Raw genomic sequence first — 19326 nt, 5'->3', positions numbered from 1 at the left:
CCCTGCGGCAGCGCCGCGCCCCCAGCCTGCGGGCCCGGCCCTGGGCCCGCCCGGGCGGCAGTGCCCCCAGCGCGGCCCCCGGGGATGGCAGCAGGCCTCAGCGAGGCCCCGGGGCTCCGGCCACTCCCGCCGGGCGCGGGTCCCGCCGTGCCGCGAGTGCGGGTCCGCCGGGCCCACCGGGGGGCGCTGGCGCTCCGGGCCGCGCCCGTTGGCGTCGCCGTGGCAACGCTGGCGGCCGGCGGCGCCGTACAGCGACAGCGCGCGGCGTGATGACGTCGGCGGGGCTGCGAGCGCTGATACGTTGCATTTGAATCTCCGCGCGCGCGCGGGCCGCTCGTTGGAGGCAGCGCGGAGCTCGGGCGGTGGCGTCTGCCTCGGGCGCGACCGTCTCGATCGTGATACCCGGCCACACGCGGCATGAAGGCGGTGTAAGTCGCTTCCCCCACACGCCCGGCTCGGCCCGGCCCGGCCCGGCCTGGCCTGGCCTGGCCCGGGGCCGCCTCTCACGCCTCCCCCTTCTCCCAGTAGAGCCAGGACGCCGCGGCGCCCGGCGCCGAAGAAGCCGTCCCACCCCAGCCTGAAGGACCCGGTGGGGGTGAGTGCGGGGGCGCGGGGCCCGGCGGCGCCGGAGCACCGGGGAGGGGGCCCTGGGGGCTGGGCTCGCCGCCGCCGCCCCCCGGGGCTGCGCTGAGGGGTGACGGGCCCGGTCCCCCCGCTGCCCGCCCTCTCCCCGCAGGTGTACTGCAGGGTGCGGCCGCTCAGCGGCCCGGACCAGGAGGGCTGCATCGAGGTGATCAACGAGACCACCGTGCAGATCCACCCGCCCGACAGATACAGGATATTCCGCAACGGGGAGTACCGGGAGGTAACGGCCTGGGGGTCGGTGGGGCCCCGTATCCACGCGTGTGCCCACCGTGGGGCAGTGCTCAGCTAAGGGGCTGCCTTCCAGCCTGGAAGCGGGGACTGGGCGCCTTTTCCCTGCGGTCGATGTTTTCCCCTGGCTTGCAGTGTCTCTTGCAGGGTGCAAATTGGTTTGTGCTTTCAGAAAAGTGGGTTTTCAAAACCAGAAACCCATCTAGAGCAAAAAGGCACCATTTCCTTAGCCATCAAGTATATTGTTCATATATGAAGAGGCTTCTTCTACAAGGTGGAGGAAGAGGGTAAAAGGAGCAAAAGCAAACCTGGCGAATATTTAGAGTGAAGGACTTCTTCATGTAGGGCTGATTGAAAGGCACCAGCTCTAAGCTAAGCCAGACACGGATGAAATAACGGTTGAAGTCGGGCAAAAAGCAGTGTTTCCCTATTTATAGTATAGGACGGGGGCCGAGCTGTAGGCTGTGTATACAAAGTGAGGCTTAAATAAAATAAGCAAAGATTGATTAAAAATTTGGTAAACAAACCTTTGCTCAGAACCTTGAAATTCAAATATTTACATAAGTAGGTGTTTTGATTGAAAAGTGATTAAATTTATCCCAAAAAAAAGCATATTGAAAACCTATGACTGGAAATTGAGGCTAGACTGGAAAAAGACACAAGCTTAAAACAAAATGATTAAATGCCGTAACAACTTGACTTTGGCCATTGTAGGTGTCCGTTTGCTCAATGCTTGCGTATTTTATGGTAGGAGCTCAAATAAATTTGAGCTTGAAACTGTAAATTGTGATATTCTCTAGTAACTGGGCTTTGTGATTGTTTTGGTTATTTCTGGACTTAACCTCTGTGAAAATGAGACTGTTGTTGCTCTTCTTTATACACATCTTATTCTCAGAATAGTTAAATTGGAGCAACTGCCCAGGTTCAAACACTGGTATAATCCTAAAGCAGAATCTTTTATCATTCTGGTAAACCGATAGAAAGCAGTTCTAATGGATGAAGCAATGGACTTCTGGACAGGCAAACTTAATGTTTAGGATGATGTATCTTCTCTTCTTCAGACGCAATATTCATTTAAAGAAGTGTTTGGCACCCTTGTTGCTCAGAAGGAGCTTTTTGACGTGGTGGCTAAACCTCTAGTGGAAGATCTCATTCATGGGAAAAATGGTAAGCAATTTTGTTCTCTACGACTTCTCTGCACCTCTACTGTACAGTTTCTTATATTGCTATGATTTCATGTCTTTCAAGGTTTCTTAGCTTGTCTAACTAAAAACGTGTATCTTGTTTGCAATGGAAGGTTGTGGTTCAGCTCCCCTGTACAACATCCTTGGAAGCTCTTCTTGCCTTTCATTACTTTTAAACCTATTTACCTTCATTATGACTCGAATGTTACTTGTGTCACGGTTTAATCTTTTTGTACGCCATTAACTGGAGAAGCTTTTTTTCTGCAGAAAGTGATGATTACCACCTAAAGACTGACTACAGTAATCACTATGTAGGGTTTGATATCATGGTCCTTGAAATATCTGGCTTATGTCAGACTCCTGAGTAACAGTCGTAACAAATCAGCCCTCTACACCTGGGACTTGGCGAATTCCTTCCATTTTTTGGCTTCCAAATGCAGTCTCCCCAGAGAGGATGATAGCTACTGTCAGCTGTAGTTGAAGCGACTATTGGTGATAGATGCAAACACTAGCAACGGCAGTGGCTTTTGATGGGCTGGAATGGTTTACTGTTAATTGTTCAAAAGGAGTCATTGTTTTTTTCCAAATATGTTTGACCCAGGAAAGACAGGGCATGTGATTATAACTGAGCTTTTCTTTGAGACAGCGAGCATGATTACATAAATCTCCTGTCCCTCCTAGGTCTCCTTTTTACATATGGTGTGACAGGCAGCGGGAAAACTCACACCATGACGGGTTCTCCTGGTGATGGAGGGCTCCTCCCACGGTGTTTGGATATGATCTTCAACAGCATAGGACCATTCCAGGCCAAGCGATTTGTGAGTAGTCTTGCAGTGAATTCTCCATGCTGTTGCTTATAACAGCCTAAAACCACTAGATAAAATGTTCTGTTCAAAGTGTTTATCTCCTGTCTACTCATATGGCTGGAGCACTTCAACCAAACAGAACCCACCCCCTTGAGATTTGAAGAGCAGGGCCAAGGACACAGGCATAGTAGCTAGGATGGACATTTTGTGAAGATGTATGGTTTGGCTATCCTTATAATTGTTGCTCATTCTTTAATTAACTACTGTGGAAGCTTCCTCTCTTGGTTTTTTGGGGTTTTTTTTGAGTTAGGGAATGAGATCTAGCCAAAGATACAAAAGCCAAAGGAAACCATATCTAAAATAATACAGGAGATGCAAGGCTTTCCTCATGGTCAAACATCTCTGGATTTTTGGTATCTAAATATATTTGAAATAATACCGGAAGTCTTTTCCTTGGTAGCATACTAGCTTGGTAGCTTCTGCAAAATGTTGTTTTCTTGGAAATATCTGTTTTCTGTCAGATCTACTTTGCATTAGCCAGCAGATCAAGTGTTAGTGAGGGGCATGGTATTTGTTAGTCGCCAGACAGCTTAATCAACTAATTTGTTTTGCTGGCCAACACCTTCTGTTCTCTAGTTTTTGTCATTATATTGTCCAAATATATTCACTACTCCAGGTTTTTAAGCTTGATGACAAGAATGGTGTGGATGTTCAGTGTGAAGTAGATGCTCTATTAGAGCGCCAGAAAAGAGATGCCATGCCTGTTCCAAAAATTCCATCTGGCAAGTAAGTAACTATTGTTAACAGGCAGAATGAATTTAATTAATATAAATGTTACTCTGTTGTTTTGGTTTTAGCTTAATCATGGTCTCTTTATCCTTCCCTTGAAAAAAATAAAGAAAAATATTAATGGAAAGTTAGTATATTTCATGTGGTTTGAGCAATCGGATGGTTAAGTATTTAGATTAGAAGACTTAAAATCAGGCAACGGGAGTCTATTTTTTGTACCAGTTAACCCATGAGTAAAGTGCTGTGACTTTGAGTAGGAGTACTGTGAAGTTAAACTTGGATATTTTGTGAAATAGTGAGATTGCTGACTGGAGGATAGAAGTGTTGACTGTGCAGGAATTTTGCGAGGCATTTCTTACTGCAGCAGAGTACGGTGGTGTCAGATGAAACTTCATCTGCTTAAACTTTTCAGAATGCTTTTTTTTAATGTAATGTGACTGATTGTGGTGTGAATTGTAGAATGCTAGTGTGAGCATTTCTATACTCACATCATACTATCTGTACGTAGATTTGCTTTTTAACTGTGTGGTCTCTGTCTGATGTGTTAGCTGTCTGTGGATGCTGCAATCGCTTACTGTGTGTGTTTAACAGGCGACAAATAGATCCAGAATTTGCTGATATGATCAATGTTCAAGATCACTGCAAAGTGGAAGAGGTTGATGAAGATAATGTCTACAGTGTCTTTGTCTCCTATATCGAGATCTACAACAACTACATATATGACCTGCTGGAGGAAGCTCCCTTTGAGCCTATAAAACCAAAGTTAGTGTTATGAATACCGTTACTGCTACTTCAGTTACACTTTTGTAGGAACTGCAATATGTCTTTGCAGCTGTAATCTTGGCAAGTCTAGTTCAATTCATGGGAATCACTTAAACAAGCCACGTGAAAAAGGTGGTGGCAAAGGGGTCCAGACTATAGTATTTAAGTGTGCCCAGTACTGGTGGTGGTTTTGTTGCTGCTAAGACTTGATGCTCCCTTCCTCGTTATAATGGGAGATTAATAAGCAAATATTTTATTTGTTAGGGAGTGTGTTGTGTTACTGTATCCCACTGAGATTCTAAGTCTGTTCATGCTTTTCTGTGAGTACTGTTCTTAGAGCGACTATAGCTTGAAGAGTAAGCTGTTCCACAGCTGACATTATTTGTCCTGGAAACAGTGTATTGGGTGAAAGCTGCTGTTTTCTTGTTGCTTTATAGCTAATGCAAATTTGCCTATTATTTCACTTATGTCAGTAGTTTCCATGAAAACAGAAGTGAATTGTCTCGTAAATGAAATTCTGGGTATTTTTTAGAAAGGTGTGTATTTGGCTGATGTCTAAAATTGGTAAATCTTGAGACAGAAAAAAGTCTGCAGATGAGACTTTGAATAGATTTTTTAAAAAAACTCTAAATCCATTAAAGAAAGCCCTATGCCTGTCCATCAGCACATGTGTTAAAGAACTGGATGATTTGCAAAGACTAGAGCAAACCATGCTCTGTCTCTGAAATGTCAAGAGCTGTCTCCAGGGTACTGATTTGAAAAGGGGTTTGAATACCTGTGAATGCTTTTTAAAGAAAAATAAAATTATTTGGTTTAGTGTTTGTGCTTATACCCAAAAATCAGCTGATGAGGAACCTTGGATTATTTCTGTTTATGGAAGCTACAGTGTATATGTGAAAAGATTGTAGACGCGAGCTAAATGACTTAATTTTTTTTTAACCCTGGTTTTTTGGTAGGTGGAACAATTGCAACACTCCTGTGCGAAATGGTGACTTTATGTATGTGCATGAGCATAGTATTCCCAATATTGAAAAGTGAAGTTTTTAGTAGAAGCAGAAAAGACACTAACTCCCTCTCTCTTCTTGCTTTACTAGCAAATATAGAACACTGTTGAAGCCATCTTGCTTCTGTATGCATGTAGAAAAACAGTAGCTGCCATCCAAACCCATAATTTCCGATAAGAATTGCAATTAAATGTAGCTTCTAAATTAAAGCAGTAGCTGAAGTGTAACTAATCTTGGCTGAGTATGTGTCCGTGTACCTGCACTTCCTCTTCCATCTGCTGTATGGATAATTGACATATTCATTCTGAATTTTGTACTTAAACAAAAAAAAATTTGCATGGCATGCATTGTTGTACAAAAAACTCCACTCAGTTTTATTGTTGGCTTTTTTTTCTTTCATTTGCCCTTTGTCTTTAAGACCTCCACAGTCCAAAATGCTTCGCGAAGACCAGAATCACAACATGTATGTCACAGGATGCACAGAAGTAGAGGTGAAATCTACAGAAGAAGCTTTTGAAGTGTTTTGGAGAGGTAAATCTTCAAATTAACTACTTAAATTTGGTACAGATATGTAATTCTTCACGCTATCATGCTGAAAGCAGATTGGTCTTTGCCAGGTGGCAAGTTTGTTAAATAAAACAGGTTTTTGGAGGGATTATTTTTCTTCTGAACAGGTCAAAAGAAGAGGCGTATTGCACACACTCAGCTGAATCGAGAATCTAGTCGCTCTCATGGTGTTTTTATAATCAAGTTGGCTCAGGCACCCCTGGATGCAGATGGAGATAACGTGCTACAGGTGAATTGTGGGGCCGGCTGTTAAAGGAGAGCTGTGTGTGTTAAGCATGTATATTTAGGTTAGAAAAGGTGGTGAACCTGACAGCATGGCCTACTGAAACAGTTACTGTGTCTTGAGGGTTAGAAATTTCACTTTGGCAGAAGTTAAAATTATTTAAATTTTTGAGTCTTTCTCAGAATTGATCTTTTCATAATGAAAATGGGGCATTAAATGGCGGGTGAAGCTGCTTATTCCTTTAGGTTTTAGCCTCTGCTGCTTTTGAGCAAAAACTATTTAAGATCTAAAACTTGGAGAATCTGAATGAGTGCAGACATAACTTGTGGCCCAAGACAAGGGATCTGCGAAACTTACAAGAAAAGCCGTTGGTGCACAGCTTCTTACATTAAGGGCTGTAAAAATGCAGTCAGACTTTAAATGAAAGGCACAACGCGCATTATTTTTAAGTGTGCATGCTGGTTTAGGTTTGGGGGGCAGGGGGTGTTCCCTTTACTCTATTGGAAGGAACATAGAGCTAATCATTAGCCTAACATAATTTGTTTTCTTTAACAGGAGAAAGAACAAATCACTTTAAGCCAGCTGTCTTTAGTTGATCTGGCTGGAAGTGAAAGAACAAATAGAACAAAAGCTGAAGGGAACAGGCTGCGAGAAGCAGGTATGTACCACCTTTGGACAGCCTGGTAATTCTACGTGCTCGTATTAAAGACTATCATAGGAAGAACTGACGTGTTCTGTTACAGTGTTCAGTTGTCTGATTTGATGATCTCAAATCCTCCAGTTTGGAAACTGGAAGTTTTTAGTAGCACTTATTCTGATGCTTCAGTTCATTAAAGCAGTTATCTGTAACAAATACAACTTAAGTCCAAGCAATTTGTTCTTGAGTAAACTGCTAAGTAATTTGGGAACATGATCCAAATGGCTGCTTACAGAATTTTTTGTCTTGTGGGTTTTTTTTAAGGTAATATTAATCAGTCATTAATGACTTTAAGAACATGTATTGAAGTTCTGCGGGAAAACCAGATGTATGGAACAAATAAGGTATGCAGCCCATTATCTAATTGTCTTCTGATGATGATCTGGTGTAATGAAAGCTTACTAGATCTTTCGTGTGCTTTATTTTAAGATGGTTCCATACAGAGATTCCAAACTGACTCATCTCTTCAAGAACTACTTTGATGGTGAAGGAAAAGTGCGTATGATTGTGTGCGTTAATCCTAAAGCTGAGGACTACGAGGAAAGCTTGGTAACTTTCTTGCAGATCTTGCCTCATTCCCTCCTTTTTTTTTTTTTTTTTTCGTTTGTTTGTCACTGAATTCTTGTACTTTAGTAGATGAGAGGAATGATAATCTTTGTTGCTTGTGCACTTCAGATAATCAAGTATAATATTGTAGGGCAAATGTGCCCTACAAGTCTTGGGTTTTATTCTTAAAAAGTACAACTGCTGCTTGTAAAATAAGAAAGGTTTCTCTTATTTACAGAGGTCCAAATAGTCCTATTTAGGTGCTTAATCCCTCCTGTGACAGTACTTGCAGAAACTTCAGCTGTCTGCACAGTCTGTTTCACAGTTCCTTCGGGGCTGAAGTTGGGGAGGTTTTACTGGGAAAGTTTCTGGATGCTCCACTTCAGAATCCCAAGCTATCTAGTTGGAAACTACCAGAGATTATAGCTTGATAATGTCTTCTCTAACACTTTTATTGACCTAAAATATCACTTTTAAACTTACATTGGACTGCGTCTGGTTAGTTTTGTTAAACTTGGTTTTGTTCTTTTGTAGCAAGTCATGCGCTTTGCAGAAATGACCCAGGAAGTGGAAGTTGCCAGACCTGTGGACAGACCACTCTGTGGTTTAACGCCGGGCCGGCGCTTTAGGAATCAGGCCTTCAGGGAGGAGCTCTCGCAGAAATTGGAGCTGCGGGGTGGCCCGAAAAATGGAGGTAAATACTGGAATGCTAGGTGATTACAGCACAGGGGTTTTTTCCTGTAAGGTATTTTGAAACAAATTATTTGAGGCTTGAATGTGCAAAAGGAACTTCACTTAACTGTTGGTTGTGAGCCTTCTCTGCAGCTGGTACTGCTCTGCTCATACTGCAGTGTTGCCTGCCTGGGTAAGTCTCAAAGTGATTCTTTCTTATTGGAGATCAGTTGAATTCATGGTCCTGTTAATGCAGCTCCTGAAAGGAAGTTGTGCTGAGGATGGTGCTTTGATGTTTTTGAATGCTTAACGCCTACTTTAGAAATCGGGAGTTGCCTGGAGCTATTATAAAGCAATGAATTGAGAACGTCACCTTTAATTTTTTTCTCAAGACTGTCATCTCTGCTGAAAACGTCTAGTTCTCATTAATTATTTTAAGTTCTGTCTGCTTCGTGATACTGTGGAATGAATGATCTGTGACTGAGCATTGTCAAATGGGATTTTTCTGTTCTGTAGCTTGCTGACAGACTTTCTTGGCTCTAAATCTTACAGAAACAGAAGAGCAATCTGTTACAGAAATGTTTTTGCAGAACTTTCCACCGTTGCCTTCATGTGAATTATTGGATGTTAATGATGATCAAACACTTCCAAGGCTTATTGAAGTCCTGGAAAAACGCCATAAAATGCGACAAATGTTGTTAAAGGAGTTTGGCAAAAATGGTAAGAATTTGAACATTAGTGCAGAGCTAGATATTTTGTGTCATTATTACTACTCAAAGCATCTCTTTACCAACACAAAAGTATGTTGTCTAGACTGATCATTTAAAAAACCTTTTCTGAGGTAATGAAATAGCTGGTAGTGTAAAACTGATAGGATAAAAACAGAACTGCTTTTGATATTACAGAGATGCAGTGAGAAGATGAAATATATCAATTCTCTTGCAGTGCTTGCATTTAAAACAGCGCTACAAGAATTTGACTCCAGTGTTGTATCCAAGGAAAACTATATTCAAGGAAAACTGTCTGAAAAAGAAAAAACAATAGCAGGACAGAAAATGGAGCTAGAACGCCTGGAGAAGAAAATTAAAACTCTGGAATACAAGGTCAGTTTTTTCCTTGTCTAAAGCTAAGCACAAAATGTATTTTCTATGTACTGTTTGGCAAGCTTCTTGACATCAGAAGTTGCTTACAAGATGAATATTAGAAACAAGATTTTGTTTCTAAAATCATTCTAAAAAAAAGTAGTATTTTTAGGGGAGCTTTACTGAACACTTAGCTTTTTGGCTTTCTTACGAGGTGAGGATTTTCTTAGAACATTAAGAAGGACAACTTATAAAAAAGTTGTAAAATCTCTTAAACTGTTTGCAGTGTGGACTATTTACCTGGATATATTTGTACATCAGCTAATATATTCTAGTATATGTTAAGTCAGATATAACTAGCAATTCTGGGCTTAGACGGTTGCGCTTCTAAGCAGCATAGCCAATTCCTTCCTCTCTTCCTCCAGATTGAGATTTTGGAGAAAACTACCACAATTTATGAAGATGACAAGCGTAATCTTCAGCAAGAACTAGAAAGCAAGAGCCAGAAATTGCAACGTCAGGCTTCCGACAAGCGTCGGCTGGAGGCACGATTGCAAGGCGTGGTGGCAGAAACAGCCATGAAATGGGAGAAGGAGTGTGTAAGTGTACTGCCATATCCGTTAGAAATGAGTAATGGAGCAGTGCTGGGGGAAGCTGGACAGCTTGTTTGTCCTGAGTGTTTTTATACAGTAGTAACGTTAAGAATGGAGATGTTCAGCTTTTAATTATGGGCTTAACGGACATTTTGAACTTAACTTTTTATAAATGTAGTAAGGTATGATAAATTCATCAAGGACTTCTGATGCAGCTAGAGCAGCTCTCTTAAGCACTGTGTCACTTCAATACGTAGAATTTGTTCTTTTGGGTTTGTGGCACTCTAAGGAGTGATTCTCTTCTGTCAGTTGTCTCTGGAAGCCTACTGTCAGAATTTCCCGTTTATCTCATGTAAACTCCTATTCAGCTATGCACTTGACAAGTGATAAGGGAAGGAAATCTGCAGGATTACCTTTTACTACTGCAGGACCGTTTACTACTACAAGATCATTGATAAAACTGGTTAGACATGTTCCCATTTGTCATAAATTAGGAAGCAAAATGATTGTGGCATTAAACATGGTATTATTTTATAATCTGGGAAGTCTTTCTTTAGCTTGATGTGTGGTTATTTCCAACAGCTTCTATCTCAGTGGGGAGGAATTTCGTTCCATGTGGAATATACAATTCTCTTCAAACTTTCAGCACACTTATTTGTGCTTTTGTGTAAGGTACTTCATGCTTTTCCTTGCTTGTCTTTGTAGGAGCGTCGTGTAGCAGCAAAGCAGCTGGAAATGCAGAACAAACTTTGGGTGAAAGATGAAAAACTGAAGCAACTGAAGGCCATTGTTACTGAACCAAAAAATGAAAAGCCAGAGAGGCCTTCGCGGGAGAGAGACAGAGAGAAGCCTGTTCAGAGATCAGTGTCTCCTTCACCAGTACCAGTAAGTGGCCTTTGAAACACCTCCTGATTTAGGGAAAAGCATATTTAGAAGAGCAAACTAAAGTGCAGGCTACTTATTTTTAGTGGCTAGAAATTAGTTCCCAAGCACAGAATCTAGGTAACTTAAACTTGCTTTGAATTCTTTGTCTCTTGTTGTATTTATCAGTCGGTGATCTTTATTCGTGCTTCTACCTTCTAAGGCTACTGGTGCTGGAAGAATACCCGATTCTTAATGCTGTCACTGCAACACAATACCTCTCCAAAACTTTAAGCTTGAATAGCTGAATTGGCACTTTGCACATTGTCAGTGTTCATTGTTTTATTGCCTTACAAATTGACAGTTCTGTATGTTCACTAACTTCTTTCCCGTTCTCTCTAGCCTTCTAGTAACCTTACTACTCAGGTCCCTAACAGCCAGCAGCTCGTGAGCAGCCAGCAGGTGCATAGGCATTATAATTCTTGTAGCAGCATTTCTGTGGTATCCTGTGTTATTGAATGGGAGCAGAAAACCCCTTCGTACAAGATTACCGGTGGCACTTCTAATGCAAGGAGTAGACACCAAGAACCAGAACAAAGTAGAGACTATAAGAACTCAAGCAGAAGGCGAGGGGTGTGCTGGACTGGAGTCATTGAGGTTCCGAGGCATAGAGATGAGCTAGAAGTAGAAGAGGATCGATGCTGCAGGGTTAGTGCTGCTCCTGTCAAAAGCTAAATGTAGTGATGTGTAGTCTGGCTCAAAACCTCATTAGAGCTGCTCTCTTATATTGAGCATACCTAATGCAGACTGGAGCTTTCCCCTAAATGTGTTTTGCATAGGACAATACTGTTTCCAAACTGAGTCTCGCTGCTTACTTTCTTGACTTCTTAACTCGATGTTTAGAAACTCCTTAAAAGCAGCGTGTGTATTTCTTGCTGGCATGTAGATAGTGCTTGTAAGGAACTCTGAACCTAGCTAGACTTTTTCTCTAGCTATGAATGTCCTTTTGATTTAACTTGTGTCTGTCTCCTTGAATCTGTCTTGCAGCCTGCAATTTACCGTAGTCTGTTTGGGCAGGTTAAAAGGTGGTCTTATCAGCCATATCTGCAAATGTCTACTGGAAATAGCGCTTGGACAAACATCTCACTCATGTGACTGTTAACTTGAACTCTCTTTGAATAGTCTCTTCCCTAATTTTCACATCTGTGTTAAAACTGGGGGCTTTCCTTACAGGTTGGGGACTGGGGTTTTTTTCATTGAACTAATGCGTGCAAATGTTTATCGGTGGCGTCTGTCATGTTATAGCACTGTTGCAGTGGCTCAGGTAAATCAAAGAGAATTGTACAACCCCCGCTTCTTGAGAGAGCTTCTTGGGAGGAGGAAAGCTTGTCATGGCATGATTCATTTTGGAGAGTGTCCTCGAAATTTCCTGCTGGCCCTTAGAAGTAAGGGAGATGCTTTTAAGAAAATGCTGTTCTAGTTAACTAATACATGAATCGATGTCAGCAGAGCGAGGGGTGTGGTTTCTGCCACAGTAAAATGTGACCGGTGGTAGTGTGCCCTCTCCTTAGAACATAACTTCTAAGGTACCTTGGCAGAACTGTTTCAAAAAAACATCAAAAAAATAAGTACTTGCTCGCTAAAAGGTGGGGAGAAGTATTGAAATTCATTTTTTTATGGAAGATTTTTGGCAAAAGCCACCTTCCCCTATATATGTTTAGTTTTTAAGAGCTGCTTTAGACTTGTAAGAGGCTTGCCTGTAAAGGGTACAGCCAATCTCATGTCTACTGGTGAAAGAAATCCTAATTGGTGCTAATCACCTGAAAATGCAGTAGATGGGATTTGTGTTCCCAAGTTTGGGTTGTGTAACCTCACCAGGATTCAGAGATCTCAAAAACTAGTGTGTAAATGTAGCAGAGAGGGTCTACAAATACTCTTTCAAAAGCCCATTCAAAGATCTTGAAGGGACACCGGCTTTTGAACAAGTTCTCAGAATGTTCTCATTTTCCTGAGCAACTGACAATAGCATTCACGTTCGAAAAATAAAAACACGTGAACATCAATCGTTTCTCATGGATTTCCAGCAGCTGAGTTCAGAAGCACTAGCACGGGGGATCCTTTCTCTGCTCTGTTTACTCAGGAGTGTTACAGGGTCTTGCATCCTTTTAGAGATGTTGGAAATTCATGCTTGGTCTGCTTGCTTTGCTACCTCAAATACATTTTGCTTCATGAATGAATCCATGGAAACATAAATTTATCTTTTTTTCTGGTTGGTTAATATGTTCATAGCAATCTGTTTTGATTTGGAAACTCTGGAGAGGCATTACCAAATGTAAAGTTTCCTCAAGGAGGATATCTTTATTGGGTATGGAATGCAACAGATTGGATAACACTTAGCTAAAAATTACAGGAAGTAGGAATTGGCACGGAAATTATCCATTAATAATTTTATGCAAGGCTCTTGGTAAGGGTGCCTTTCAGGATTCACTCTGAAAGCACTTTAGGAGCGAAGCTTTGATCTTCATACAGATACATCTTAACCAGACCTGCACAGTTTACTTCTGCTAATGATTCCCTCTGAAAGATTTACAGCGTGTTGATTTCTTCTGATTCTCTTCCACCCTGATCAGAGTGCACCTCCAGTTCGTCCCAGACACAGACGGTCACGCTCAGCTGGGGAGAGATGGGTAGATCATAAGCCACCTTCTAACCTGCCCACTGAAACAGTCATGCAGCCACATGTCCCTCATGCCATCACAGTAGCGGCTGCAAGTGAAAAGGCACTAGCTAAGTGTGACAAGTATATGCTGACGCACCAGGAGCTAGCCTCTGATGGGGAGATTGAAACAAAACTAATTAAGGTAAAGCAAACGCCTTCATCGTAAACTTGTGATAATCCTGTCAAAACCTATTTCTGGCAATGTATTTGTGCTACAGGCTTACTGGCTTGCAAAAGGGTACCTTTGACTCGGTCTGCTAAGAGATTTCATTTGAAAGTTTTGTGTAGCTGGATTCAAGGGAGCTTTTAGAGTCTGAAAATATTGTTCTTGAACTTTATCGTTACTTCATATAAACAAGCGTGTAATCGTTTATCTTGGTCACCATATTCCTTGAAAATAATTAAGTTGGTTTCTTTCCTCTAGTAAAATGCAATAATCTACATGTAGCGAAAGCTTCATAGACTTGTGGCTGCAGCTGCTCCTGTGGAGTCAGTCTTGTTGGAGTCATGTTATTTGATTTCCACTAGTGGTATGGGTGAGCGTGCTGCAGTGATGGATGCTCGAATGCTCCAGGACATAATTTCTAGTAGTCAGCTGACAAGCAAGTTGGTGAGACAGCCTAGGCTTTGAATGCTTGCAATGTTTGTGTCCCAAAACACTTGACTGTATTTATCTAAGGCAAATTGAGAGCTCTTTGTGATTTGGTTCATTTTTCCAATATTGCCTTTTTTTCTTTTTAAGTTTTAAAAAAGCCTTCACTTCTGTAAGGTAACCTTGTAGGTAGCGACGTTTCCAAAAGCAAAGTCTTGCATAGCTGACAACGTACCTGTTCATGCTGTGGAATGGAACTGTTGAAACTAAGCCTATGACGTCAGTTCAGTGGTATTACTTAGTTGTCAATATCATATAGAAATTTTTGTCTTAGACTGCTCTGTGGGTGTCTTGCATGATCATCAGGGTAGATGATGTTTGCTCTTTATTGTCCTGTGTATAATAAGATATATAATGGGGGGGATGCTGTATTTGCACACGTGCTTGCTGGCTACTAACCTGCAAGGAAATGGCAGTTGTGAAAACCAGTGCTGTAGCTATTGTACTAACCCAGTGACTGTACCTTGTTAATTGCTTTTGCTTTTCAGGGTGATGTGTTCAAAACCAGAGGTGGTGGACAGGCTGTGCAGTTCACAGAAATAGAGACTTTGAAGCAAGAATCTCCAACTGGGTGAGTTGTGGCCTTAATTTCAGGTTCTGACACTGCTGGAGATGCATAACTCCAGCAGTGCCTGTGTAACCGCTTTAGGTCCAAATGTGATTGAGCAGGAAGTTGTCGCATCTAACTTTGAAATCATGCAAAAGTAACTTGGAGAGGTTTATACATACTGTAGCTGCTTTTAAGGCCGGACTGCTGCTGAGAGCAAAGTATTTATTTAGGAAGTATAAAATGCATTCTCTTGTGTACAAGAATCTGCTAAAGTATGTGATGCTTGTAACTCTTTCCGGGTACTCCTCTTGCAGTCGAAAGCGAAGATCATCTCCCAATCCTGAACCACCCGAGGATGCTGCGGACTCTGAATGCACTGATGTAGAAACCAGAGTAAGCCAAAACAGAAGAAGGGGGGCATCTTGTGCTTGGTCGGGATGAGCGTTTGGGGTAATGCTGATAGCTGGGCTGGGGGTTAGCAACAGAGACTGATTTTTCTGTGTCTTCTCAGTGTTCTGTGGCACTGGAGATGAGGGCAGGGTCAGCTCTTGGACCTGGATATCAGCATCATGCTCAGCCCAAGTAAGTGCATCTCTCCTTTGTAGCCGGGGTATTGCATTCTCTTTCCTGATAACATCTACAGTGAGAGAACTTTTTTTTTCTTCCCTCCCTTGACCTTGCTGCCCTTCCCGCTTTAGATTTGGTGTGCATACCTCTTTAATACTGTAAGATAAGCAGGCTTATTCAGTGTTGGAAACTGGTGACAGGATGGATAAGCAGAATTATTAACTTGTCTTCTGGATAGAAATCTGGCATTTAGTGCAGTGAGAAGAATGTCAAGTTTGATCTTGTGCTATCTTGGCTAAAAAGCTGGGAACCGTAAGATGCCTGACAGGTCCAGAGTGGAATAGGGTGAGGGGTGGCAGTGACAAAGTACTAAGCTGTATTCCCTCTTCTGTCCCCTAGCTGTTATTAGATGCTGGTGTAGTAAAGAATACTCATTTTTGTATGTTTAGGTAAATTTAAATTAAAGTTACAATATGGAGTAGGGAACTAAGGCAACCATAGGGACTCCCTAATGGTATACTTGAGCGTATATGTACATATATAACTTGAATTGCTAATATTAAAGCTGCTACCTGCTGTGTAATTGTCGAGGCATCTACTAAGGAAGCATGGGCTTTAGTCATGCTGGAAGAAATTTGCCTCTTTTTCAAATGCATAGATAACAGTGGAATCTTCGGGCTGTCTTATCATTCCCTAACGTGGCAGGATCAGTGGCGGCTGCACACATAAATGCAAGCTTTACCAGATTGGAAGTCCCAATTCCTAGCAAAAAGCCCAAATGATCCTGCAGTTTGTAAGGCTAGTGCCGATATTTGAGCCTCACATGTAACAAAACGCTTCAGTGACAAATGAAATGCTTCAGATAAGATAGTTTTGTTAAACTAGGTGTTGCAGAACAGAAATCAATATCCAGATTTGGCCTCTTGTGGATAGGTGACTTCCATGGCACTGTTAGCACCTGTTCAGCTCAGGGACAGAAAATTTGCAGGTTTGCAAGACATGTTGACAGGCGGGAGAGAGGGCTGGAGAGGTAAACAGGTTTCTGTGAAGCCAAAATCAACTAACTTACTAAACTTACTGCATTTGGAATCCAAAAAGTTTAGAACTATGGTGAAAGGGTGTTTTGGAGTGTCTGAACTCTGTAATCCCCCTTTCAGATTAGGTGACAAATACCTGCCTTTCGTCATGTTAGCATGTACTTTATTACATCTCATTAGAAACTGGAATGTGCTCAGGGTGGCTACTGCTACTTGCAGCCTTCCTACAGCCTTGTAACGTTGTAGCGAATCCTTTAGTTCGCTTGTGCAAGTTGGAGCTTGTATTTGTTTTCACTTATTTAATAATTTAAACAAAACTTTATTTTATGCTCACGGCTGCCTAAAAAAGAAAGCAAAATACAAGTGTTTCTGATAAATAAGCTCTTTGTTTTCTTGTGTCGTTGCATTTCTTGGGAGGTATGTGAGACTTGCGTATACAGCAGAATAGGTAAATAGGCTACCGACTACTGTTAGGGAAAACTGCTGCTGTGTAAAAACTGAAACTTGCTTGTGACTTTTTTCTTTCCTTTTTTTAGGCGAAGAAAACCATGAACTTAATGTACTGCGTTGGAAACCTCTTGATTTTATCAAACTGATGTAATATCTGCTGCCAGTGATAAACTTGATAAAAATTGCTTTGTTATTACTACAGGCTTATATTTTATATAATGGCCTGTGCTAGGCAATGGTTAAATGGGAGATACTCCGTGCAGTCCCAAAGAAGCATATGTGTGGGTGTGTATATCTTAAATAGATGTACGGGGGTTCTGCCATTGTGTCCTCCGGACTTCTGAAGAACACCTGTCTTGTGTGTATGAAGCCCTTGTTATTAAGCTGTATCTTTATAGGCTAATGAGACAAGGCTTTTGCCTTGCGTGTTTTTTTCAGCTTTTTATAGTTCAAAATACTTCTGTTCTGGTCACTTATCCTTTCCTTGACAGGTCCTCTGTTCTGAAGAGGCATAAATGCTGCTATTTATTTAGATGGAGTAACGCACTTTAAGAGTGTTTCTATGCCATTTCATATTTTATTATAAATAGCAACAGTTTGGTAATACGGATTTCTTTGTAGAAGTTTCTTTTGATTATTTAATATGTAAGTCAGCTTGTGAAAACACTTCAGTCTTCAAACCTTCATAGTAATGAAGCAAGAATACTGATATGATGAGTAATGGTGATGACATCAGACCTACTTTATTTTGTATTGCAAGTAAATAATTACATTTTACATCTGTAGATAGGGGTAAAAGGTAATTTGCTCAGAGTTATGGTGAGAGCTTTCTATGTGTTACTCTGCAAACACGTTTAAATAAATACATTTATTCAATGTCTTTTGCTAAGTGTATTCTTGTTAGTTTCTGTAGCTTAGCACGCCCCTAAGGTAAGCACCACAGCATCTTGACTGTGTCTTGTGCAAAGGCCTGTGAATGAATGCACCTTTTGGGATACTTCAGAACTTTAAACCAAGGAATCTGCTTGGACGTTTAAGGTTGTCCAAAACATATCTTTTTTTCATGTCTGCAAATTTCTTTTGAAGGGTAGCTGGTTCCATTTTGAGTGACTGCCTCATTAAAAGGTATTGAAGCTTTGGACGTTTTTTTTAAGCACACGAGGCACATGAGTGCCTGTTTGTGGCTTGTAGTTGATACCTATAGGTATAAATAAATGTATTTTCAGGCGGTCTATGAAGAGGCTTATAGTCTTAAAGAAACACCATCTTTTCTGCAGGTCAGAGGCCCACAGCTGGAGCAAAAGCTGTACAGAGGCAGTAATGGCTGGCCCCTGGTAGGCTTAGCGTTCACCTCGCTAAGAGCAGGCTTGATCATAATCACTCTGAGAAAGCGTGAGGTAGAGCATTATTCTACTGTCTGGAGCAGGCAGTGCTGCTTAATGGTTTCGGAGGCTTTTTGCTTTAGTCTGGGAGACAAGAAAAGCTGCTTCAGAAAGCTCTGAGCAGAGAGCTCTGCGTGGCAGGCAGGCACCTGTTAAACGTGTGGTCAGGGTGCTGGTGAAGTACAGTTTTGCTTTTATTTACTGCCCGACTAGTTAAATGCAATGTCTTAGAATATGGCTAATGTCGTAAGTGGCAAACAGAAGAAGAAATTGGGGGGAGGGGGGGAAGCCTGAAGAAACGGAGCCTTCTGTGAACTTGGTGTTGGGCCAGGCTGCCCAGGGAAGCGAGGGGGTCGCTGTCCCTGGAGGTGTTTAAAAGACGTGTGGATGTGGCGCTTAGGGACGTGGTTTAGTGGTGGGCTTGGCTGTGCTGCGTTAACGGTTGGGCTTAGTGATGGTAAAAGTCTTTTCCAGCCGTAATGATTGTACGATTCGATGGTTCTGTGAGCTCAAGGGGCAAATCCCTTGCTGCCTGGTGACGGGGCGCTGGGAAGCGGCAGGGCTGTGGCTGCGCGGTGAGCTGGTGCCACTAGATGGTGTGAAATAACCATCGGGGCTGGGGCTGAGCCCTCTGCCCTGCCCTGTGCTGAGGCAGGCTTTGCCCTCCGCCTGGGGAGGGAATTCCTCCTTTCCGTGCTGCTGAGCCTTGGGAAACCCCTAACCCGTGCAGTGGCTTCCCTGTGGCCACCCATCTTCCTGCCTTTTGCCTTTATGGGAGGATAGGGATAGAAAGGGCAGCCAACAGAAATAACGAAAGAAGCTGAAATAAGGCCGTATTCCTACTTCTGGCATTTAAATTAACTCCTTCACATACACTAAAATAATTCACCATTAATGATGAGCCAGCTGTCAAATGCATTGTCTCTTTGATTTGGATTCAATCAGCCTGTCATCAGCGTGAAGTCTTACTGAAAGTGTTACTGGGGAAACCTGGGAGGGAGACATGAGAAACTGATGCTGAGAACTTTGTAAAGGAAAGTATTTAGCTACAGGATGTGGCTTCGACTGGGTTGCTTCGAATGCAATGTGAAAGGCATTCTGAATTTGCTTTCAAAATGCTGGGGTTTGTATCGCTGGTGGCAAGGGATGCGTGGCCAAAGTGTTATTTCTCGGTCCTTGCCAAGTTCTGTATTTTGATGCATAATGTTTTTGCAACAGCTTTGCTCAGAAACTTCTTGTTTTGAAGGAGAAAGCCGTTAAGCACAGAGAAATAGTTGCTGCAGCCCCTTTGTCCTATTATAAAGGTTAAT

The 19326-nt window shown here is 42.1% G+C and overlaps 1 protein-coding gene across 5 annotated transcripts; it reads left to right on the top strand.

Moving 5' to 3' along the window:
* The first annotated feature begins 297 nt into the window (after positions 1-297).
* KIF23 (kinesin family member 23) lies at positions 298-17514 on the top strand. 5 transcript variants are annotated; one of them, XM_037395217.1, is made up of 24 exons: positions 307-428; positions 526-595; positions 737-865; positions 1935-2040; positions 2739-2875; positions 3540-3649; positions 4244-4414; positions 5371-5412; positions 5837-5949; positions 6093-6214; positions 6764-6866; positions 7170-7249; positions 7335-7454; positions 7986-8145; positions 8676-8843; positions 9069-9226; positions 9631-9804; positions 10504-10677; positions 11062-11367; positions 13290-13520; positions 14519-14601; positions 14895-14973; positions 15092-15162; positions 16721-17514. In XM_037395217.1, exons 1-24 carry the CDS (start codon positions 418-420, stop codon positions 16734-16736), a joined length of 2934 nt encoding a protein of 977 aa, XP_037251114.1. In that variant the 5' UTR covers positions 307-417; the 3' UTR covers positions 16737-17514. The 5 variants fall into 5 exon arrangements, with proteins under 5 accessions (XP_037251111.1, XP_037251114.1, XP_037251113.1 ...); XM_037395214.1 differs by lacking the exon at positions 11062-11367 and having other exon boundaries at positions 298-428; positions 529-595; positions 10504-10683; XM_037395213.1 differs by lacking the exon at positions 11062-11367 and having other exon boundaries at positions 310-428; positions 10504-10683.
* Positions 17515-19326: the final 1812 nt, after the last annotated feature.

This window comes from Falco rusticolus, chromosome 7, assembly GCF_015220075.1.
Source record: "Falco rusticolus isolate bFalRus1 chromosome 7, bFalRus1.pri, whole genome shotgun sequence".
Taxonomy (NCBI): domain Eukaryota; kingdom Metazoa; phylum Chordata; class Aves; order Falconiformes; family Falconidae; genus Falco; species Falco rusticolus.
This window is presented reverse-complemented; position numbering and strand designations above follow the sequence as displayed.